The sequence below is a fragment of the Nanorana parkeri genome, unplaced genomic scaffold, assembly GCF_000935625.1.
Source record: "Nanorana parkeri isolate BGI_ZX_2015 unplaced genomic scaffold, ASM93562v1 scaffold63, whole genome shotgun sequence".
NCBI classification, from domain to species: domain Eukaryota; kingdom Metazoa; phylum Chordata; class Amphibia; order Anura; family Dicroglossidae; genus Nanorana; species Nanorana parkeri.
In genome coordinates, this window is record NW_017306331.1 from 2,439,351 (window position 1) to 2,461,553 (window position 22,203).

Sequence of the window (22,203 nt, forward strand, 5' to 3'; positions counted from 1 at the left end):
TTAAAACAAAATGTTACCACCACAAAAAAAACTTGTTTGGATTATTTTTGCTGCACTTTGGCTGTACCATTCTGAGAGTTGTGCTTCTCATGAGTGTGACTGATAGCCATAATTGAAGTGATTTGGACGAAATTACCGATTTTTACACAAAATTACCCATTTCACCGCCAGCAAAATTTTCACCAAAAGGAAGCTCTCAGTTTCCCTCATGGAGCTACTAGGTGAAATTATCTATAAAAAAAAATAAACAAAAAAAAATATATATATTTGTTTCCCTTTATTTTTTTTCTTTTGGGGTGTCTATTCAGGGTACTTAAAGTGACATTAAAGGATACATTCCCCCCCCCCCCCAAATGTTAGTGTAAGGACTTAACTTAAATGATGCCTCTTGATCCGATCATCTTCTTCTTTCCTGTAGTTTTCAGCCTTCTTTCCAGCGCTGGTGCCAGCCTCTGATCCAGCCCTGACTGCTCTGTGTTAGCTGGCACTTCCTGTCCCATGGTGTCTGTGCTGGTGCACGCTGCTGCTGCATATGCTTACCTTGTGTCTCCCCTTGACTCCCGGCCAAAGATCTGAACTGCGCATGGGCCCGCCCCAAAATCCTTTGCAGCCGCCCGAGAATCTTCAAATGTTTGGATGGGAGCGCTCAGCGAAGACACAGGTAAGTTTAAACCCTTTTTAGGAGTTTTTTTCTAATGTTTTTGCATATATCTACTGCTTGCTAGCAGTAGATATATACAAAAACCGCTGAGGGTTTAATAGCCTTTTAAGTTTATTGCATCTAGTGTTTTTTTTAAAATTTGTTTGTAATCAATATTTGCTTGAACATGTGTTTTTTTTTTCTTTTTTACTGTGCTTTTGTTTTCTTTCTTTGAAAAATAAATAAACAATATAGGTCCATTTCTTGTCACCTGAACAGGTTCAAGACAGTTGAATATCTTTTGTAACATTTAAGAACCACTCAGAGAGACCATTGCATCCAAAAATACCCTCAAAATCCACCTTAGTTTAATCTTCTCTGTTGACTCCAATGCATTTGACCCAAAATCTCTAAATTTTTGTTGAAGTTTAGAGGAAATGAAAACTCTCAATTTCAATCATCTCAAGTGACTGATCTGAGCACCAGTAACAAAGAATATTGGAGTTTGGCAATTAACATGTGCACACACATCTGAAAATAGTGTAAATAGATCTGTTTTTATTCATAGTGTATTGTTAGGTGGTGAGTTACAGTAATTTTTTTTTTTTTTACAAAGAACAGAAACACACGAGTGCAGAATGAAATACAAAACATATGAACATATTAAAGTATGTTTAAACAAAGGTAGATATCAAATTAATTAATACATGGGGATCAAGGCATTGGTAGGTGACACATTGTGATAAGACATTAGGTTGATGTTATCTTGACTTAGTAAGAACAAGAAGGTGTGGATAATGGATGTTTGCATCATAATTGTCGCGATCTTCTTCCATCATCTGTAATAAAGAACAGTGAAAATAACAGTGAGGTAAAGGAAGAATTTTGTATCGTGCTATGACGTTGACTGTGTAAGAGGGTGTAGTCTCTGTGAGATCTATGGAGCTTCATTGAAAGCACACCTCATATGACTACTCAAATAACAAGTCAAAATTAGATAGTTCTGGAATACAAAAAAATTACACTATTAATGTTGATTTTCCAAGGAGCCATTAGAACTTTTTATCTAAAAATACCCAAAGACATTAGATTTTAAGCTGCTGCAAGTGATGATTGTGCCCATGGATACATTAAGTGACCCTGTCATTAAAACTAAAACAGATACACATGCAAGGATTGGATTCTTACCTTTCCAAATGCTCGCGCCACAAACATACTGCTCCATTCAAGGGAAATCTTTAACTGAAGTCTGCTGGGAATCTTACACTTCCAGGAGCGTTGATCTCCTTGGTCCTCTGCAGCACTCAGAGGTTCCTTCTCTTGACCTCCGCATCACTGCTGTATGCTGTAAAGGCATGGAGGTCAGAAGCAGGAGCCATGAGCGCTGCAAAGGACCCAGAGATATATCCTCTCAAATGTGTCAGTTTCCCAGTGGTCTTTATCAGAGGATCTCTCTTGAAAAGGTGGCATTCTTGTGGCGTGGACAGTGGGAAGTAATTATTCAGTATCTAGTTCAAATGTTAAACTTTTTGGTCAGTCTCTGATTTGCATAAGCATATTTTCTCATCAATATGCATGTTCTGCAGTCATGCCAGCCACCTAATTGGTGGATTCAAAGCTGTGATTTGCATTATGGTTGTGACTAACCCACCCAAGACCCCTGTTTCTCCTGGGAAGTCCTGTAAGTTTGTTAGGGGAGAGAAGCAGCTTCTCTCTTTAGTAATAAATCCCAGTGATTTAGTAGATCTAATTGACTAAATCATTGGGATTTATTACTAAAGGCAAATAGGCTGTTCACATTGCAAGCACATTTCCACTCTGCAAGGGAATTTTCCCTTTGTTTAGTGAATGTGGTAAAAATTAAGAAAACCCAGTCACGTGCAAAGACAATAAGGAAACCATATTTTTGTTTGCACGTGACTGGATAATCATAGTCAGCAGAGATTCAACTCATTCCCTATATTTGAGGAAAATTATCTTGCAAAGTGAACAGGCTATTTGTCTATAGTAAATGAACCCCATTGCACATAAAAAAACTTGTTTTTAGTAAAATACTGTTTTCACCTTTTTTCATCCTTTGTTACATCTCAATGCTTATGATCTCCTGCAGCCACTATGTGTCAATCCAGTAATGGCTGCATGCATTACTCAGGGACAGTTTCCTGACGATGACAACAGTGGTCCATGACTGTGCAATGTGCGTCAACACAGCCCACTTGTTTTCTCCATTGGGAAAGTGAGTGCCAAGGTGACCACGCAGGACCATAATTGGGAGGCAGGGACACAATGTTGCCACCACTATAACAGGAAGAGCCTGGATAGGATATTCATGGCAGGATCACCAGGTATTATTTTAATGAAAGCTGCAGATTTAAAGGGATTGAAATGGGTTTAAACAAATATAATTTAGGACTAACTTTACTAAAAACTGGTATTTTGGCTTTGCATGTTTACTGTCAAGTTGAAGCATGTGTTAGCTTACCTATATCACTTAAGGAACCCCAGGGGTGAGCTGTCTCCACCAGAATTCCCAGCTATGGCGAACAACCATGACCACTAAAAAGCCAAATGATGATGTAGTTTGATTGATACCTTTATAATTGCCTCCTGGGAGGGGCTGGAGATATAAACCTGGTGAAAGCTTACCACTGGAGTCTTAGAAATCAACTCATTAGTAGTGATGGGCTTAGGCGTGTTCGCAGCTCCACCTACCGAGCCCGCCAGGAAGCTGGCAGCGCCAATCACAGGCACTGAGACATTTCCCGATCTCTGCAGCTTCGGACCGGGAACATGCCTCAGTACCTGTGATTGGTGCTGCACGCTGTCAGCTTCCTGGCGGGCTCGGCACGTGGAGCTGCGAACACGCCCGAGCCGATCACTACTCATTAGTGCCCAGCCGAAAACAAACAGCTAAGGAGAACATTCCTAACACAATTATGTAAGTACAATGTACACAAGGCACTTAATAGAGGATTTTTCTTTTTTATATTATTGATTAAAGAAACTTGCAATACATTTTAGTTTGGTTTTAAAGTGGTTTGAAACGCAGAATTCATTTCATCTTGTTAGTAAATTTTAAGCAGTCGAGTCCTTTAGAGTTTAAACCATCCTTGAACCTAAAAATAAAACCTAAATATATTTCAGCTTACCAGCCCTTAGATATGGTGACTGCACTAGTTTTCCTTTTTCCAGGCTAAAACATTTTCAGCAAGTATACAAAATACCTGCTGATCTTGCCAGAAATGCTGTGCCCTTGTCACTTACTGTATGCTGAAAAGAACGTACAAAGACCCTTATCTTTTAGTGTAAACTACTAGTGCCCTCAATTCACCATGTAATGGAGATGAACAAAAACAGACATACTGGAAGTCCAGCCATGTGACAACCTTGATTTAGTCAAATGATACAGTGGTGAACTCACACAATGGGACAGGAAGTGTGTTATTTGCCTGATTACCAGGTGAAAAAAAACCCCAAAAAATAAACACAGCCACAACATCTAACAAATGGTTGTTTTTGGATTTCGATATAATTTGACAAACAGAATTGGCCATCCTTTGTGCTGAACACTAAATTCTCAAATTGCCAGTTTTCTTTCATTTTCTAAAGGATTACTCTACACAAAACCTACTTCCGAAAGTCTGGTATTTGTTGGACAGATACCCACGTACCAGTTATCGCTTATATCTCTTGGAAACATTGGTAGTGAGATCTTTGTGCTTTTCCTTCGGTGGGATGTGTACAAAGATCTCTCCTTGTCGTATTTTTTAAAACTATTTTATATTACAGAAAAAAACGAAATAAAAACAAAGTGATTGGAAACAACCACAACTCCAAGATAGACAGGAGGAGAGCCAGGAACAGATTTTGTCTTAGCCCACCAGATTCAACCTACAACTAAAATTTGTCTTTTGGGTGGACTACCTCTTTATTGTATTCTTCAACACATGCCTGAAGTACAAAACCCTTTCCTTGTTTCCTAGAGAGAAAGGGGAAGATCCTAAATATCTCAAAAGCATATATTTTTTATAATGCTGCTGACTATGGTCACCTGATACTAATTCACCAGATAATCCATTGTATTTTTTTTTTTTTGCATATGGTAGGGACTGGTTAAAACCCTGGATTTTAATTGCTGTCTGTGTTCTATTGGGGAGCTTTTCATTCACTTCCTGTCCCAAATACAAAACAAGAAGTGAAAGGAAATCGATCCAAACTGAGGGGAAATTAATTCTTAGAAAGCTGTTACTGGAACACTCAGTCTGGAAACAAAATGTATGCCTTAACACCTTATCCGCAGTGTGGTAACATGTATTTTAAATGGCACCCAACACAACTTGCAAACACAGCTCAACACAAATGTATTTCAGGGCACCAGGGGAACCATCTGCATGTTGTGGTGTGCTACACTGAAACAAGAGGTTCCTGTCTGATTCTCTGTACATTGTGGTAGGTTGGCAACCCATTTAAGCTCATTCAAGGTCCTAACACTTCCCTAAGCAATCCAAAGCTGTAAGAATCTTTAAATGTTGACTTCCCTTGCACAAGAATGGGGAGTAATTCCTATATGTGGGTGGGCTGAAATTTTACTGCTTAAAATAAATCTATACAGCCTTTATGTCAACTGTACCTCCACTGTTTGGGGAAAAAATATTTCTTATATAAACAGCATATAAAGGCCACACCCCAAAAAAACAATAAACTAGTTAAATAATCAATCCATTACACAATATGAAAATGTAGGTGACTTGAATGAATTAGCATTCTGTACATTAAACACTATGTCAGTGTCATAAACCTGCTTGTATAATGGTCAGTGATTAAACACCGCAATGGGTTTTATGGCTGGAGACTGGAGATAAGTCATGTGACCTTGCCAGGCATAATACAAAACTACAGGTGATCTAATTGCATTATAGTAGCTTTTAATGCATCTACTCCTAGCACACATGGGCTTAGCAGAGCTTTCTATGAGTCTGCAATATAAAAATAAATACAAAATAAAAAAAAGCTACAATACAAAAAAAGCACACATATGTATATATTTAATCATATTAATATTTATTCCACATAAGATGAACAATCCTTAAAGCATTTATAAATTAAAAACCAATCTAAATGGATCTACATTTAATTCGTGATAGAGTTTTTACAATTAAAAGATTAATGAAAAGATACAAAACAAAAATATAAAAATAAAAACCTATAACCAAAGTGATAACTGCATAATAAAACAGTTAATTACGATAGCGAGTTAAATAATTTCTATAGCTGACACAATAACAACATGGATTAGAGAACTGTTAATGTTTAAGTTTATATTCATTAAAGTGAATAATTTATAAGTAAAACACAAATAATTTGGATAATGGTTTAAATGTTGCACCTTGGCACAAAATATATTTTGTTTACATGTCAAACAAATAGCCCTTTCCACAGAAGAAAAATACATTTTCCTCAATTAAACTAGTTTCATTGTTTCAGATCAGTGGAACGGAAAAATAACACAAAAAAAGCACTGAAAAGAAAGTGATTTTCCAATTTAATACGCAAAATAAGGTCGACGACGACCAAAGGAGGCACAGTAATATAGTTGCTATTAGTAGCATTACGAGTTACAGTATAATTGGATGTAACATTTTCAACAATTATAAAAAACATTCTGCACAGATTATAAACATCGGGCACTTGGGATGGTGTGTTTAAACAGGGAAATGGAGGTGAAAAGTCATCTGTCTTTACACCATGCTATTCCCCACTCTCTTTAATAAGCTTTCTACAAGTCTTAAGACTTCTATAATACTAGCAATATTCACTGTCAACAAAAATGACAGCAAATTCAATCTTAAAAAAAGGATCTTATTCCAATTTGCTAATTTGCAAAACTCACAATTTAATAAAAAAGTTATGTTTTCTGCAAATGTTAATTAAATAAATGTTTAGCATAAAAATCAACAGCTGGCGCGCTTGCTACACAACCTGACTGGCGTAAAATGTGCACATTTTCGGTATTTAACAACCTATATTTTCTGTTCTTAATATAGGACTAATTAAGTAGGTGTCTATGTAAAAAATAATTTTGCACCAATTAACTTCCACAAATTTACAGGGGGTTAGAATGTTATCTTTACATCCTTTCTTTAAAACCAATGCTTTATGTCAGTGTAAAATGTACTTGATAAAAAGAAGAATTTTCTCATACTTGCTACAGTAGTAACCCTATAAATACAAGGTTAAAAAAAAAAAAGTACAATTGTATAAAATGTTAACATACCTTTTACATAGCTCGAATCCCAGAGAAGGTGGCAGGTTACGTTCTGACAAAAGCACTGGCATATAGCGTAGCTACATACACAGTTTTGATTACAGGCTTGCGTTTTAACGGAAATAAAATTTCACAGCTAACAATGAGAGGTGAAAAGTTTAAGAGGCAAATCTTTTCCTCCTGATCACTGACTGTTAATCAGCTTCATGGGTGGTTGCCTAAATCTGTGGATTTTTTTTTTTTTTGTTACTTGCTTTACTGCCAAGATTGTAACTAATTTTTTCCCCTGTTGTAGGAGGAGGGGAGGACAACTCCCCGCAGAATGCAGCTGTGTATGAGTGACATGACGCGCTAATGCAGAGGGCAAAATTCATGAATCTCTTCACAACCATTTGTGTAACAAGATTAAGACGGGACAGCAGAAAATAGCTGCATTATCAGGCTCCTTACAGTTTTCCAGCTGGTTACGCTCTATTCCAAAACAGTAGGGATAAGAGGATAACATGCAGCCTCCAGGAAGACGCCTCTTCTTATTTTGGGAGCAAAAATCATCCCCAGGAAGATGAGGCATGAAGGATGTGTACAGCCAGAAAGACCCAATCCTGCCAAACAGGCAGAAATATTGAGTTCTACTTATCGGCATGAATGTTAAAGCTAACAAAAGCTCTTTCTGTGAACAGGGGATGGCAGCTGCGATTTACACAACAATGTTGGGGGAAAAAAAAACCAGCAGTGCTTTCCATATAAATGTCTGATCAGGAATTAGAAACTGGCTATCTCTTTGCTATTGTTAGGCTTGAAATAAAAGAATGAAAGTATAAGTAAAGGCACTATAAAGGCTTGTGGCATTGCCAGAGTGGGGCCAGAAGGCACACCCGCATATAAAGCATGGGGATCAACATTTATGAGTGCAACCAAAGTTTTAAGAGATGTTTAAATATTGTCACCATTGTGGATTTGGTATGGTGTTATTGTATTAAAAACAAGATTAAGTGAGGTTGAGTTGCCCCCAACTATCAGCCCAAATGTACCTCCAGGCACCCAGCCCGTGGATACATTGCCAGAGTTGCCACACTGCCTGTCCGAGTCTGGCCTGTACATACATGCCAAAAAAAGACACATTAAAACTGTGTCTATCAGTGCTCAAGTCCCAGGAAGAAACGATGCCACCATTCACGCTGCAATTATCATTACCCCACCACTACCCAGAAGCAAGCCACTGACATGAAGCCTAAGGTAATAAGCAACATTTATGTCTGCAACCAAGGTGTCCAACGTTCACTATAATTATAGCATTCAAGTATTTCCACTGCTGATTTGGCACTGGAGGCAAATTGCTCATCATTAAAATAACATTAAAGTACAAGTGAACCCAATATTTGGAATCTTATAATCTTCAACATGTTGATGTAATTTCAAAAGTCACTTTCAATCTTTTTATATGTGCAGCTTTCATTAAAACAATACCCTGTGATCCTAGCATGAAGGTCCTTGTTCAGGCATTTTCTGTTATGGGTTAATAAAACACAGTTCCTGTGTCCCAGTTGTGCTACTCTGTTTTGATCCAGATACATTAAGTTCTGGTGGACACTAGGCTCAATTCAAAAAGCTCATACACCAGGAAAAGGACTGTTATTTCCAATGAGATCCTTACACTTGCGTTTACGTTTTGTGAACTGAGCCTCACAAGTGGCTGTGCTGATCCTTCAGGAGGCCCACAAAGGGCAATGATATGCAGCTACCAGTGAAGCACATTTCTGTAAACAGGAAGTGGCTAAAAGAGGGAAAGGATCAGCAACAAAGGATGAAACAAGGTGATATCAGTAGTTTCTAAAAGAAAATAATTGGTAGTTGTTTAGGATACATAGCGCTCTTGCAAACTAAACTAAATACCCACATTTTTACATTTACATTATTTACACATTTTTATATTTACAGCATAGACATCTACTTTCAGTTAGGTTACACAGCCCCCAGGAATGTTAACACTTCTGGAAAAATGCCAGAAATACACATTTTCAGTCTGTACCTGGCTTGCACATGTACAACCGCAAGAGGAGGCATACAAACTTTGCTCCTGCAGTGGCAAACAAAACAAGGAACCAGGTTATTCAGTACACACATCTTTGCATTGTTCTAAAATGCATGCAAACCACAGTGTTATCATGCAAACTGACTAGTGTACCAACTTAGTACCACATAGAAGTGAACCGAGCACTAAGAACTACATTTTTCATGAGCACTCTATGCCTGTTAGTATCCAGTGCTGTTGACTTGTAGAAATGCTGTAACAAATGTAACACAAGTACATATTAAACATGTTTTCCAGGCAAGTAGCCAATAAAATCCTTTTCTTTGCGTTCTCTAAGGACACAGTGGAGATCTTGATCTCATACCGATTAGTTATTCCGCCAACTGCAGGAGTAGGACGTTAGGCATAAAACACAAAGCACAATCCAGTGGCAGCCCCGCTGGAGGCCAAACCACCCATCTGATAGAGGTAGTTCAGTTATTCACAAAGCAATAAAAACATAGGCAGGGACACCAATAGAAGTGTAGGTGGTGTGTCATTCAATGAATGCAGAAAAAAGATTTACGAGTGCAAAAAAAATCCTATTTTCTCTTCCGTTCATTGAAGGACAAAGTGGGGATCTCTTGATCTTGAACTGATGGAGTGATAATGGAGGGGTGGGAAAACCAGGAATAACCTAAAAGACCCCCTCCAAAAGTAAACTGCCGCTTGTAAATCTCTGAGGCCAAAACATGCATTGGAAGATGCAACCACATCAAGTTCATAAAAACAAGCTAAAGTATGCACTCACAACCAAGTGGCTGCCTTGCAGACTTGAGCAACAGACGCCTGGTGACGAAAAGCCCAGGATATGCTAACCACTCTATTGGAATGAGTTGTAACTGGAAAAGTCGCACGAAATGGTGGCCACAGAGGTCACTTCCCCTTTTTGCAGACCCTCAGTGATGATAAACAGAGAACACGTCTTACACAAAGATGCTGCTGTGGAGAGATAAACCTACATCACCCTAACCACATTCAGGCAATAAAGAGCCATCTCCTTAGGATATGCTGGACAAGGGCAAAGGGAAGAAAGGACCATGTCCTAATTGAAGCGAAAAGCCCACACCACCATCAGTAAAAAGGAAGGACGAGGTTAAAGAACCACCTTGCGTCTATTTAAATCCAGTAAGGCTTCCAAGACAAGGCTGTCAATTTCCAAAACTATCTGGGCTGAGGGCACTTTCAGAAAGTGATACAGACAACAAAGGCTATTCTCGAATACTCTCAAAAGGAGGTTGCTACAAGACTGATAGCACTAACTTCAAGTCCCCCAGAGGCATCAGAGATCTGACCGGGGGAGAAACCTGCGTCACCCTCTTAATAAAGGTACGAAAATGAAGTTCCCCAGCAGGGAACTAGGTCTATACTTATTGACGCTAGGCAAAAAATCTGAGCTGCCTCTAGCAGTTGGGGGTATGACCACCAGCAGAGGCCACCCATGGGCTGTGCTTTGTTTTTTTTTTTGTGCCTAGCATACTACTCCTGCAAGTTTTAAAACAGTACATGCATGTTACCTACCAAAGATTTGTAATTCTGTTAGGCTAGTTTTGTTATTCACACTATCCTGCCACACTAAATCACAAAACAGGTGACACCCCTATTTCTTAGTTCAGATATGCAGCTGCCAGTATTACATGCATGTTCATGAATCATCATAATCACACTGCTGATTCATTGTCCAATGAGCAGATAAATTATACAGGAATCTCTAAAGCAGAACCAGGAAATACTGGACTGTGCATTGCAGCGTTGCATTGTGTGTGAATCAGACTACAAGAGCAGAAACCTGAGATATTACCAGTACTGGTAGTGATTAAACTATCCCCACAGTAGCCAACATGAGCTTTACAGTATCAAGAGCTGAGAGTGGGTCATTCCCATACCAGAAGTCATATTTTTCCAAACATCCCAGGCAAGCATAACCTGCAGTAATGAGTGATGCTAATGGCCTTTGATTCATTTACTCACGGAAGAGAAGATTGTTTGGTAGTTGGTGATTTTGTCTTCTGAACAGTATGGGAGGTCTGCTTTTACCTGGAGCTGTCAGATTTCATCAATGTGGGAGACCAAATATATTGAAGTATATGTCCAGCCATGACATTTTTTTTCTAGTGTTTCCTCACTTACTGTTCAGATGGCAATGGTGGCAACGGTTTCACCAGAAAGGAAGTGAAGACAAATCTGCAACAAGAGCATAAACAGCAATAAAAAGTTTCCTAGTCTTCTCATTCTCTACCAAAAATGTGCTGTGGTCACAAGGACAGTAAATGAGGGGGCATCCCTCCAAAGAAGCTCTCGGTAAAAACCCGATAGTGATTCGAATCCTTCACTACTCTATCCAAAACTAAAAAAAAAACGCTTTTGGCTGGAGATACATCTCAATGAATTTGGTCTTCCATGAGTATTCCTATTTTTAAAATACCCTTTAAAGACCAGGAGACTTGCTGGTGTTCCCTCTGGCTGTGTTTGGTCCCTGTTATATTTGTTATACAACTGTCATTTTGTTGCAACTTTGGAAGCTTTCCATCAGCATTCAACCAAAAAAAAAAGAACACATGAACTGAACAGTCCACGGCAATTGTAGCCTACGGTTTCAATCATTTCCCAATCTATATTGATCAAACAACAGGTTGTTGTGAGAATTAAATGAAATTACTGCTGTGCCAATTAAAATCCATGTTCAAATAACTTCTACCTCAAGTTGCCATGCGGTCTCCATTTTTTCCTTTGCCTGGCATGAAGCGTAAAAGAACCAAGAAGTGAGCCTAAAGCCGAGGTGTGCAGATTGAATTGGCCTTGAGTGGAGCATAGCTGTTGCAATCCATCCCAATCATTATCTGGATGCTGAAAATCAGGACACAATTGAATCCAGGAGTGGCAGACTGCTATTGACTATTCACTTTCATACAATTGTTAAAAGGTGATAGAAAGCTTGTACAAAATTGACACCAGTATGACCAGCATTATTGTATAGTTACATACAATCTACTGATCTAAGCTTTTCCAGTGCAGTGCCAATGGAGCTGATGATCAGGAGGTCACCCTTGTACAGAAGAAATCACTACCCATGTTTAGACGTTTCTTTTAAACACCCTCAGTTCTGATGAGCTTCTGAAAATGTTTTCAAATGTTGCTCATAGATCTTTTATATTTCTCAGCCTGTACTGTAGATGCAACGCCCTATAAAAAGCGCCGAAATCAATGGTAACATTAATAAACTGTAATTCAAGCAAACCACTTTTAGGTTCATTTCTCAATGTCCTTTTTTGTTAGGTAATAAATTACTTGCTAGAGATATTTGTGTCCGTGACACAGTTAACTCAGTAGCATGAAAGTCTCCGGTTCTGCAATTTGATGTAATGGATTTTGTAAATGGAACAGTGGCAGAAAAAAAATCATGACAATCCCGGGTGCTGCGTTGTGTCAAATGATAGTACGTTAACAGGATGCTAATTGCATTGTTTCTAAATCTAATGGCACTTTGGTGTCACTTCTTAGAAAAACCAGGTACAAAAATATGAAATGATAAGTTTAGCTGGACAAGGACATCAAAACGGAATAGATACACAATCTTTATACAATAACAAGAGAATTGTATTAATATTGAATGCTGGAAAGTGCTGCTTTGTAAAGCAGAACCTTTGTGTTCTAATAGTCTCTGACCACTCTCATTTTAATCCAAGGAAGTGCACCCAGCAGCCTCTAGGAGGCTGTAAAGGCCACGTATACTATACAATGTGACTGCGTTATTTCCATCTGCAATATTTATTTATTTTACATGTGATATTTCTACTAATTTAGTTAAGTTCATTTTTACTTGAATTTTATTTTACTGAAAGGTAAAAAAAATACCTTTTAGAGGTGCTCAAGGGACTTTCTTTACTTTGCTTGCATTGCCACTGTAGGAATGCTAGCACCACATTTGTTTATATACATACATAATTTATGTACACATATAGTTATAGGTTTTATTCCTTTCAATATGTCCCAAACAATGACTTTTACATGATGTTTTAAAATGATCCTTTATATGGTATTAAAGCTAAACTCCTGCCTGCCGAATAGCTAAATACAGATGAAACACATTCAGATAATTTAGCTGTCAACGACTTTGTATTTCTGTCCACGTAGTTCTGAGATTCATGCAGTCCTGACAGATAGCAAAGCCAGGAGGATGACACTGCTTTCTTTATAGTAGTTGTAGACTTTTGAAGGGATGCAGTGGTATCTTCTATCCACCCATCCCTGCTGATTGGACATTGATGGTGCAGCAGGAGCCTGATGAGGTTATCTCTCTCTCTCTCTCTCTCATTGTCCTATCAGTATATTACTGGTAGGCACATTTGCATGCAGCACATTTTATTGGCTTCCAGTCCTTCTCCTCCTACTTCTAAATACTGCTGTATAGGTGATTCCAAGAGGCTGATATCAAGTCAAATTCAGGTACGTAAACTGGCTACATTAAAAACATTCAACAATGTAGTAATGAATACCTTGGTGCATTAACCTATATACTTTATATCCACCTGGAGTTCAGCTTTGACATTTTTTTAAATATAGAACTGACAAACTTCTGCAGGGTTTTGTAGAATACATAGCCCCTAACATTGGTCCCTACTCCCTACAAAACAAAAATATACTGCAATTTTTTTCTAATTTGTTCAGTGTTATTGTTACTATAGATATAAAGTATACATTTTATTTGATAATTCGTCGTGCTTAAAAATTACACTAAAATTATGATTGTGCATTGCAAAGTTACTTACAAATGAAATAAAGGCTTTAAAAAAAAAAGCCATTTGTTTGTGCGACAATAACAAACATATTAAATAAAAATGAAAAAAGTGTAAATATTTATTTGTTAAAAAATAAAAATAAAATCATCAGGAAAAAAATGTAAAAGATAATGAAACACTCGTCTTTTTTTGCATATATCTACTGCTAGCAAGTAGTAGATATATGCAAAAACATTTAAAAAAATAAAAAAAGTTATCAACAAGGTAAATACTTACCTTTGTCACCACCGCTCGCTCCTGTCTGAAGATCTGGAGCTTCTCGAGCGGTGCAGCAGGATGATGGGGCGGGCGCATGCACAGTAGAGGTCTTTGGCGGGGAGAAGAGGAGAGACACAGCGGAGGTGAATGCACGCAGCCGTGAATGCGTGCAGTCGGACATAAACCGTGGGGCCAGAGGAGTCTGTGCTGGATCAGAGACCGGCACCAGCGCTGGAGGGACTTCTCAATACAAGTGGAAGGAAGAAGATGATTGGATTATAAGGCATCATTTAAGGTAAGTCCTTAAAGTAGCATGGGAGGAGGGGGGATTTGTGGCTTCAATGTCACTTTAAGGGGATAAGGTGAAGGTGTTAGGGTAAACTTAGTGTTAATAGGGGGTTTAATAGGAAGACAATGTATTTTGTATCTCTCTATCTCACATCTAAACAGTGTATACAAACAGTGTCAAATGCCCATTTTTTGACAGCAGCTGGTTCTACAACTACTGTACACAGCAACCCCTACCTGTCAATCTTACAGCTGGGACTTGTTGGCAAGTAGATGCCCTGTGTACTTCAATTAAGTTTTTATAGGCGTGTGTTGCAAACCCAGTGTCCACAACTGGTTAAATGTCAGCTTTTTATTGCTATGTTTGACCACAGTTACACTTTAAAATTAACCATAATGGAACTTTGTCAAAGCAGACCTTTACCCATATCTTTAAAATAACAAAAAACACACCTTTAGAAATGTTTAGTAATAACAATCTACAAACAGATACTTCTAAAAAATTGCAGCCTTTGTATTGTTTGCATACCTTATTTCGGTTTTCTTTTGCCGTCTTCTGACAGTGGTCATCTTTACGAAGGGCAGATTGCTAGATCTCCCTTTACTTCCTGGAACTCTGGCACATGACAAGGACATGTGACGTGCAACCATGCACATCATCTCAGGTGCATGGTCACCTGAGATGCCTTTCCCTGAGATCTCATGAGATTACAGATGAGATTTTCCACCAATGCACTACTGATGTAATCTTCCAAGGATGTAACGTTTCGGCACATTAAATAATTTGTGCCAAAGTGGGCCAAGAAGTTGCTAACCTCTAGTTGTAAGAAAATAAAAAATATGTTTGTTTAACTAATGGATGTAAGATGATTTCATATCAGCATGCAAAGCTGTATGCTGATGTGATTTTTAGTAAAAGGAGGTAAAGGTCCACTTCAAATATACAATGGTGCAGAGCTGATATCCGAAATCATCTGTTATAACAAAATCAAATAAATGTGATGCAAAACAAATGTCTATAAAGCTGCATCCTAATAAAATTTAAATACAAAAAAGTTCATTTTGACTCTTCAATATGCAAAATCCCCCAAAATAGCCCACACTGTGCAACCTGTATCTTCCAGAAGAAAATGTCTACTAAATGAAATCGTGCAAAAATGGATACAGGTAAGAAGACCCCTCACCTCAGCATATGGACCCTGGTAACTCATTTGGGTCAGAACTCGCTTGGTTTCCCTCTGGCTGGAGAGTACTAGACATGTGCATTCGGATTCAGACGAACGTGCAAATCAACTAAATTCCGTTGATTCGGCGGTTCGTCTGAATCAGAAATAATGAATTATTGCCCACCGGCGCGTTCTGTGCATGCATGCTGCCATCTTGAAGGCAAAGCACATGACGTCAGAAGAATTTTCGGTGATCTGGGAAGCATTGACGTTGTTTACAGTTCCCAAATAACTTCTCTTGTGCGGCCTGTGTGCATGAGGCCTAAATAGAATTGAATGTAAGTGTGTGCAAGAGCATTATTCATCTTATCATAATATTAAATATCATTATGGTTATTATTATTAGTGCTACTCTTTACTCTTAACCTTTATGCCCAGCACTGCTCCCTAGTTTACTTACTATGCTGACAGCTCTCCTGTTCCCTGTCCTTAATACATACTTCATGTTAAGATCGATAACACATATGGTCACAGTTTAAACTGCTAGCTGCCACATAGAACGTTATCCGGGAGGCACCAAAGCTTTTCAATGAGGCCCCATGCTTTGTATTTACCCCCCTGCATCCACCTAATGCAGCTTCCTGTGATGGTGTGGCAATTATGCTGCACTGCTCCTGTATTCAGAGCAGAGTTGCCACTTTTATGTAGATGGTGCCTGCTTGCACTACAGTAGGATGAAAGAATGTTGCAGGGAGCATGGCTATGAGAATTGTTACTTATTCCCACTTGTGTAGCTTGTCAATTAGCATTTGGCCAAACCTAGTCCTTCCCACTGCTTTCTAGATTTCAAGCGCTGCCTCTGAAATCTGACTACTTCTGAAATCCTTCCACTGTGAGCTGCAGTGTCTGGGAAGGGAAGCAGATGAGACACAAATAAAGGAGGAATTGGCTTTGTCAGGAAAGGTAGTTTTTGTCTACTTTATTAGAAATGTTTATCGCATAGTAATTGAATTTGACTGTTTTTTAAACTGTAATACAGGAGCCTTTAGTTGTATTTTAACATGAAAAAAATGTATCTGATGCTAGTACCACTTTAAAGTAGAACTGCGGCCAGCCTTTGGACATTCAAATAATTACATATTCATAATATTAAACAGTAATAACCAGTAAAAAAAGCTGCAAAACAAGCCCTCACTGACCTCTATAGCTGCAGACACTGTGGCACAATCAATCATACATTTCACAAGAGATACAGGAAGGTTGTTCAGGGCTGGTTTCAAACTGGCTCATATACTGCTTGTAAACAATGTGTAAATACTGAAATGACCATTACCTGCCAAAAGTTCTACTTTAAAAGAGTGTTGAGAGTTTACCTGATAATAAAGATGTTGTAGAATTTAATCAGGTTAGACACAGATTTGCCCTATTATAGAAAAGATGTCAGGGTTTTCGTGCAGCACTACCAAGCAGAGCGTGTATTGGAACCATAGCTGCTAGAATGTACCAATATATTTACAAACCACAACAGCAGTGCAGACCTAGGAACTAAAGCACAATTATGTTACAACCTCAGTCCTTGGAGATTAAGATATTAGGTTGGGTTAAAGGATATGAACAAGCATTACCCAAATGTATTCCCAAACCTCTCTCTCTCTAGAACATGCCCCTACATTATTTTGTCTTTTATCTTGTTCCTGTAGAGAGAATCTGCTTTATTACTCCCTATGGCATCATCACCAGGCTCGTAACATTTTTGCAGGGGCAGTTGATGGGAGGAGGGATCAGAAGGGTCCCTTAGGTCAGTTCCTATTCTCGTAGGTAAATCCCCCAGAATTACATCTACCAAGAGTCCGTTCCCTACACACAGTGTGTAGGCAGGGTTTTAGGAGTTAAGGCAACAGCATTGTTTTGCTGGTAAAGAAATCAATATAGCATGTGGAGAAGGACAGAGAAGGATGAGGTTAAAGTGGCACTAAACTTTTTTTAGCTTAATTCACTGTTAGTAAGCAGTGTAGCATGGCCTAATATACGCGAATGGCATAGCGTAGGCAAGCAATTACAATACTCACCTTCTCTTTGCTGCTCAGTCCTGGCCACAGAGCTCAGCATTCCCGAACTTCCGGGTAGAGCAGCATGTGTACGGGGAGCAGAGGTACATGTACAGTTGAGGTTACAGGAAGGGGACGAGGAGTATCTTACAGTGCTAGGCAATGGACGCACGCGGGGAGCGCGCACGCAGGGGTGTCTCTGTGGGACACTGTAAAAAGAAGGAGACACCAGAAAATAGGACAGTGGCACCAGCACTGAAGGGACGGCTTGATACGGCTAGAAGGAAGAAGATGTAATATTGTCTGCAACCCCCCTCTGTCAATCACTACACTGGCTTCCACTCGCCCAGAGGATAAAATTCAAAATATTAACAGTCACTTATAAAGCCATCCACAACTCTGCCCCCGGATATATCTCAGACCTTGTCTCAAAATATCACCCTAAGCGTCCACTCCGCTCTTCCCTAGCCCTCCTTCTTTCCAGCTCCCTAGTCAACTCCTCCCATACTCGCCTCCAGGACTTCTCTAGAGTCTCTCCCATCCTCTGGAACTCTTTACCCCAACCTGTCCGTCTATCTCCCACCTTGACTGTCTTTAGGTGTTCCCTAAAGACTCCTCTCTTCAGGGAAGCCTATCCCACCTCAACCTAACCACTGAACCATCACATTTTCAAATATTTCATCCCCTCACAGCTACCTCCTCATTTATCATTTCTCCCTCCTCTTTTAGATTGTAAGCCCTCAGGGGCAGAGCACTCCTTACCATCTTGTCTTGAATTGTATTGTAATGTCTTCCTTATATTGTAAAGCGCTGCACAAACTGTTGGCGCTATATAAATACTATGTAATAATATGTAATCATAATGTACACTTCAAAAAGCATCACATAAGTCTTTACACCAGGATTAGGGGGGAAAAAACACAGGCTTTTGTGTAACTTTAAATGAGCTCTGTAGTCCAGCAGGCAGGGCTGACAATGTTGGTTAGGATTGTAGTACAGAAAGTTAGGAGCATGCTGGATTTCAGAATTGAATGTATTCCAGTTGTACTGAACATGTTTTTTATTTGATCTAGATACATAATAACTCTTCGCCATTTCCAAACATTCAAGTATGAGTTTTGGGTGGGTTGACATTGATAAAATGTATTACATTAAGCTGATCTCATTCATATAGATAACCAAAACAAACTGTAAATAGACAGTTTCCCTTTTGGGAAATCTATCATTTGAGACAACTGTTCCTTTAAGAGACTTGAACATAATAGTCTCATTCTGAAACAATACAAGAAGGAACAAGAGCGCCAGCGAGTTATCTTGAACTTGAACACCCAAATATAACTGATGATCAGGAACATACAGATCCATCTTTTCAGACGTACAGTATATTTCTAAAAAGAAAAGGGATTAGAAGATTTCTTTGCCTTACATTTATTATCTTTTGTAACTGCATGAAAGCTAATTAATAGATCCATTCAATTAGTACTATGTAGATATGCACGACTGATAGAAACATGAGGTTTCTTTATTTTATTTATTTCTTTATTTTATGTGCCAAAACTGTGCAGACTTTTGTTCTGGGAGATGACTAATTAATCATTTGTGCAGAGTACACCCTAGATCAAATGAAAAGGCTCAATACACGATATAAGATCTAGTCATCTATGGAAGCTTCTGCCATGAATAGTTATCGCTCTTTCTCTATCGCTGTCTCTGCAGGCAGGCTCTGCTGCAACTTACAAGGCTCTTTTCCCATTTAACCACTAACAATGTGTAAAGTATAATAATTATGGTAATTATGATTGAATACATTGTGACCTACAAGGCCACAACTTCACATAGAAATCACAGTAACACTGCGATAGCTACAGGTCAAAGAGAAACAAAGGTGACTACACAATAATTAGGAGGTTAAGGAAATTATAGATGTAGGTGAGGGTGAAACATGTTTAAATCTTGATTTAATGCATAATATAACATATAGGAGGCATTGTATTGCATACATTGCAGATAGTAATGAATGACTGGTTCAAAGTGAAGCTTCCAAAAGTACACCTAAAAAAAGAACAACGTGACTTAAATCCCCAAGACTTCAACCATACCTTTTCTTTTAAAAAGTTTGTGAAAAAGACACTGCTTCCATTTGTATGCCCAAACTCATCAGTCCCATACAAAATGCCATGTGGCGGCCGATAGGCATGCCATGACCGTCACCAGCAATCCAATGTATATAAAGCAGCACTCAACAGCCGGGACCTCGATGTACAAAAGTTTATTCCCAGGAATCTACAATGTTACAAGCATGACAAGACCCACAGGCTCTGACCTGTTTCATCAGGAAGATCAGGAAGGCTTAAATCATAGAGACTCTGGTTCTAATCCTTTCTCCATCCATTTTTGCATTAGTTGGGCTTTATTGTTCAAGCTGAAATTTGCACATACCAGTGAATAAATCACTGCAATATCTAATTCCGTATTTAACAGCTCAGTCGGCAGTGTCAATAAAATAAAACAATTGCCAAAGCAAGCTGCATCTGCTATGCTGTCTCTTTAGCTAACCTATAGGCCCCTTTCACACAGGCAAATCAGGAGAGGATCCGTGATCAGAGCAGTACGGAGCGGATGTCACCACTGTGTTTTTTCCTTCATCGCAACTGAAATTGCTGGACCCCATGACAGTCCAAGGGGAATCGGATGTAAAGGAATGTTTACAGATCAGATTACCCCTGGATTCAGCATGATCAGGTCCAGCGAAACAGATCTCTGATTTTTTTCCAGGCAGGGGTAACCAGGTGTAAACTGATGCCTGTCAGTTTACAGACAGCTGCCCATAGACGTATATTGGGCAACTGATCAGGTCCGCTTGAAAAACTGACAGGTGTACCCAATGGGTCCTACTGTGTGAAAGGGGCCTTAATGTTCTAGGAATTCTTTGTCATGTGTTAAAGGTTTTTATGTAACACACAGTTTTATACAGTGTTTTACAAGACTGCATACAGACAATAAAAAGCAAATATAAAAACAAATGTTGAAAAGCTGATCAACAATAAAAAAAAAGACCCAAAGCCATTGTAGCTTCCATTATGACACTTTCCAATTAGCATCTTACAGTATCCTGGACAGACAAACAAATACGGAAAAAACAAGTCTCGTTTCAAACACAACATAGCAGTAAACAATGCTACAAAATGAGATCATATTACGAACACTTAATACCTTGATCTATAATGCAGCCTGTCTGTAATATTTTATTCTATATTGTTCTCTGATTGCAAAATCTTTGAATCACATTCAGTATCAGTAAGCTTTATTGACATAATTGTACATTGCATTGACTCATATGTGAATAAAGGCTTTAAGTGACTGTCACTTACAATAAAATGCATGCCTTCGAGATTAATCAAAGGCATGCCATCCCTGAAAATAAAAAATATTTACCCCTTCTGCCAACCACGTCACCGATCTTTGCTGTCTTAACAAGCTCCACTGGCTGAAAGATCTTTAGATTCCAACACACTTATGGGTGTGTTGAATGCTCGGTTTCCCTGTGAAGTCTGTGGTTCCTCCCATCAACCCCTATGTCAAAAAAGGACATAGTATTGATGTAGGGGTCTGAGAAATGCACTAAAGTGCTAAGGGAGGGACCATGGAAATCCATACTAGGTAAAAGATGGATCTCCTGTCCATATGATCATTAGTTTCTGAGCAATCAGGCTGCATCATGGCTAAATTTTTAGCGCTCTTGCTTGGAGGTGTTGTGGTACTGGGTTTACTACCTACTGGGGATACAGTTGGCATGATATCTGTATTTTCCTTCTGTGATTTTGTAGGTTTCCTCCCATTACTCTGGATTCCACACACCAAAAACATTTTAGAAGATTAACCGGTTTCTAGGAAACATTTCTATGGAGCAAGGACTATAAATGGTTCAATATCCACTCTAATGTCTTGTGTTATTTGTCTGAACTGTGTAAACAGATACATTCTGGATGCACTCAATAAAATCCATTTCAAGATCTGAATATATGATTGAAAACTGATCCCTTCCATAAAAAAATGGGAGTAACCCTTTTTTTTTGTACAAAAGGCCTACATGTTATATGAGTCATAGGACAGGCACAGAATGCTGTGTTTTGTTTTTTCTTCAAAGATGTAAAGATCTCATAGTCTTCTGTGTGCACTGCACATGTATAGACTGTCTCAGAAAACACCATAATGGAGAAACCAATTTAAGCTAATGCAAGTTTCCTCCAATTGATCCAGTTTCCAACCATAACCTAAAACATACCAATAAGTTAATTTTATGTCACTGGTGCTTGATCGTGTTTGTGTCTTTACAACTGTGCCAGGGACACTGGACTGTAAGCTCCTTTGGTGATGGGACTGATATACATGGTTCCATGTACTCAGAATGTTTGGTGCAATAAAAGCCAGTGAAGTGTATGTGAAGACATAATTTAAAAAAATTACTTTTTTTTTAAACTTTTTTTTTAAGCAGTTGCTAGCAGTAGATTTATGCAAAAAAAGCGAGGGTTTAATCATACTTTAAGAAGACCCTGCCTGTGAGAGCTTGCAGTCTAATATACATAAATTCCTCATGTTTTCAAAATGCCGCAGCTACAGAAAATTATGTGTTAGAGAATCATGCCTGTTTTTGGAATGCCGCCGCCATCCTTTAATTATTGTTGCATTAACCACACAGGAACTGGGTGCGCACCCTAGTGCCAAGAA

General features: G+C 38.7%; 1 protein-coding gene across 1 annotated transcript in view; it reads right to left on the bottom strand.

The window, feature by feature from the left end:
- Positions 1–1,233: 1,233 nt before the first annotated feature.
- Positions 1,234–22,203, bottom strand: part of CAMKMT (calmodulin-lysine N-methyltransferase) — a 334,629-nt gene continuing 313,659 nt past the window's right edge. Inside the window, exon 11 of the mRNA XM_018576285.1 lies at positions 1,234–1,479. Coding sequence (XP_018431787.1) covers positions 1,402–1,479 — 78 coding nt within the window. The 3' untranslated portion in view covers positions 1,234–1,401. The remainder of the gene's footprint in view (positions 1,480–22,203) is intronic.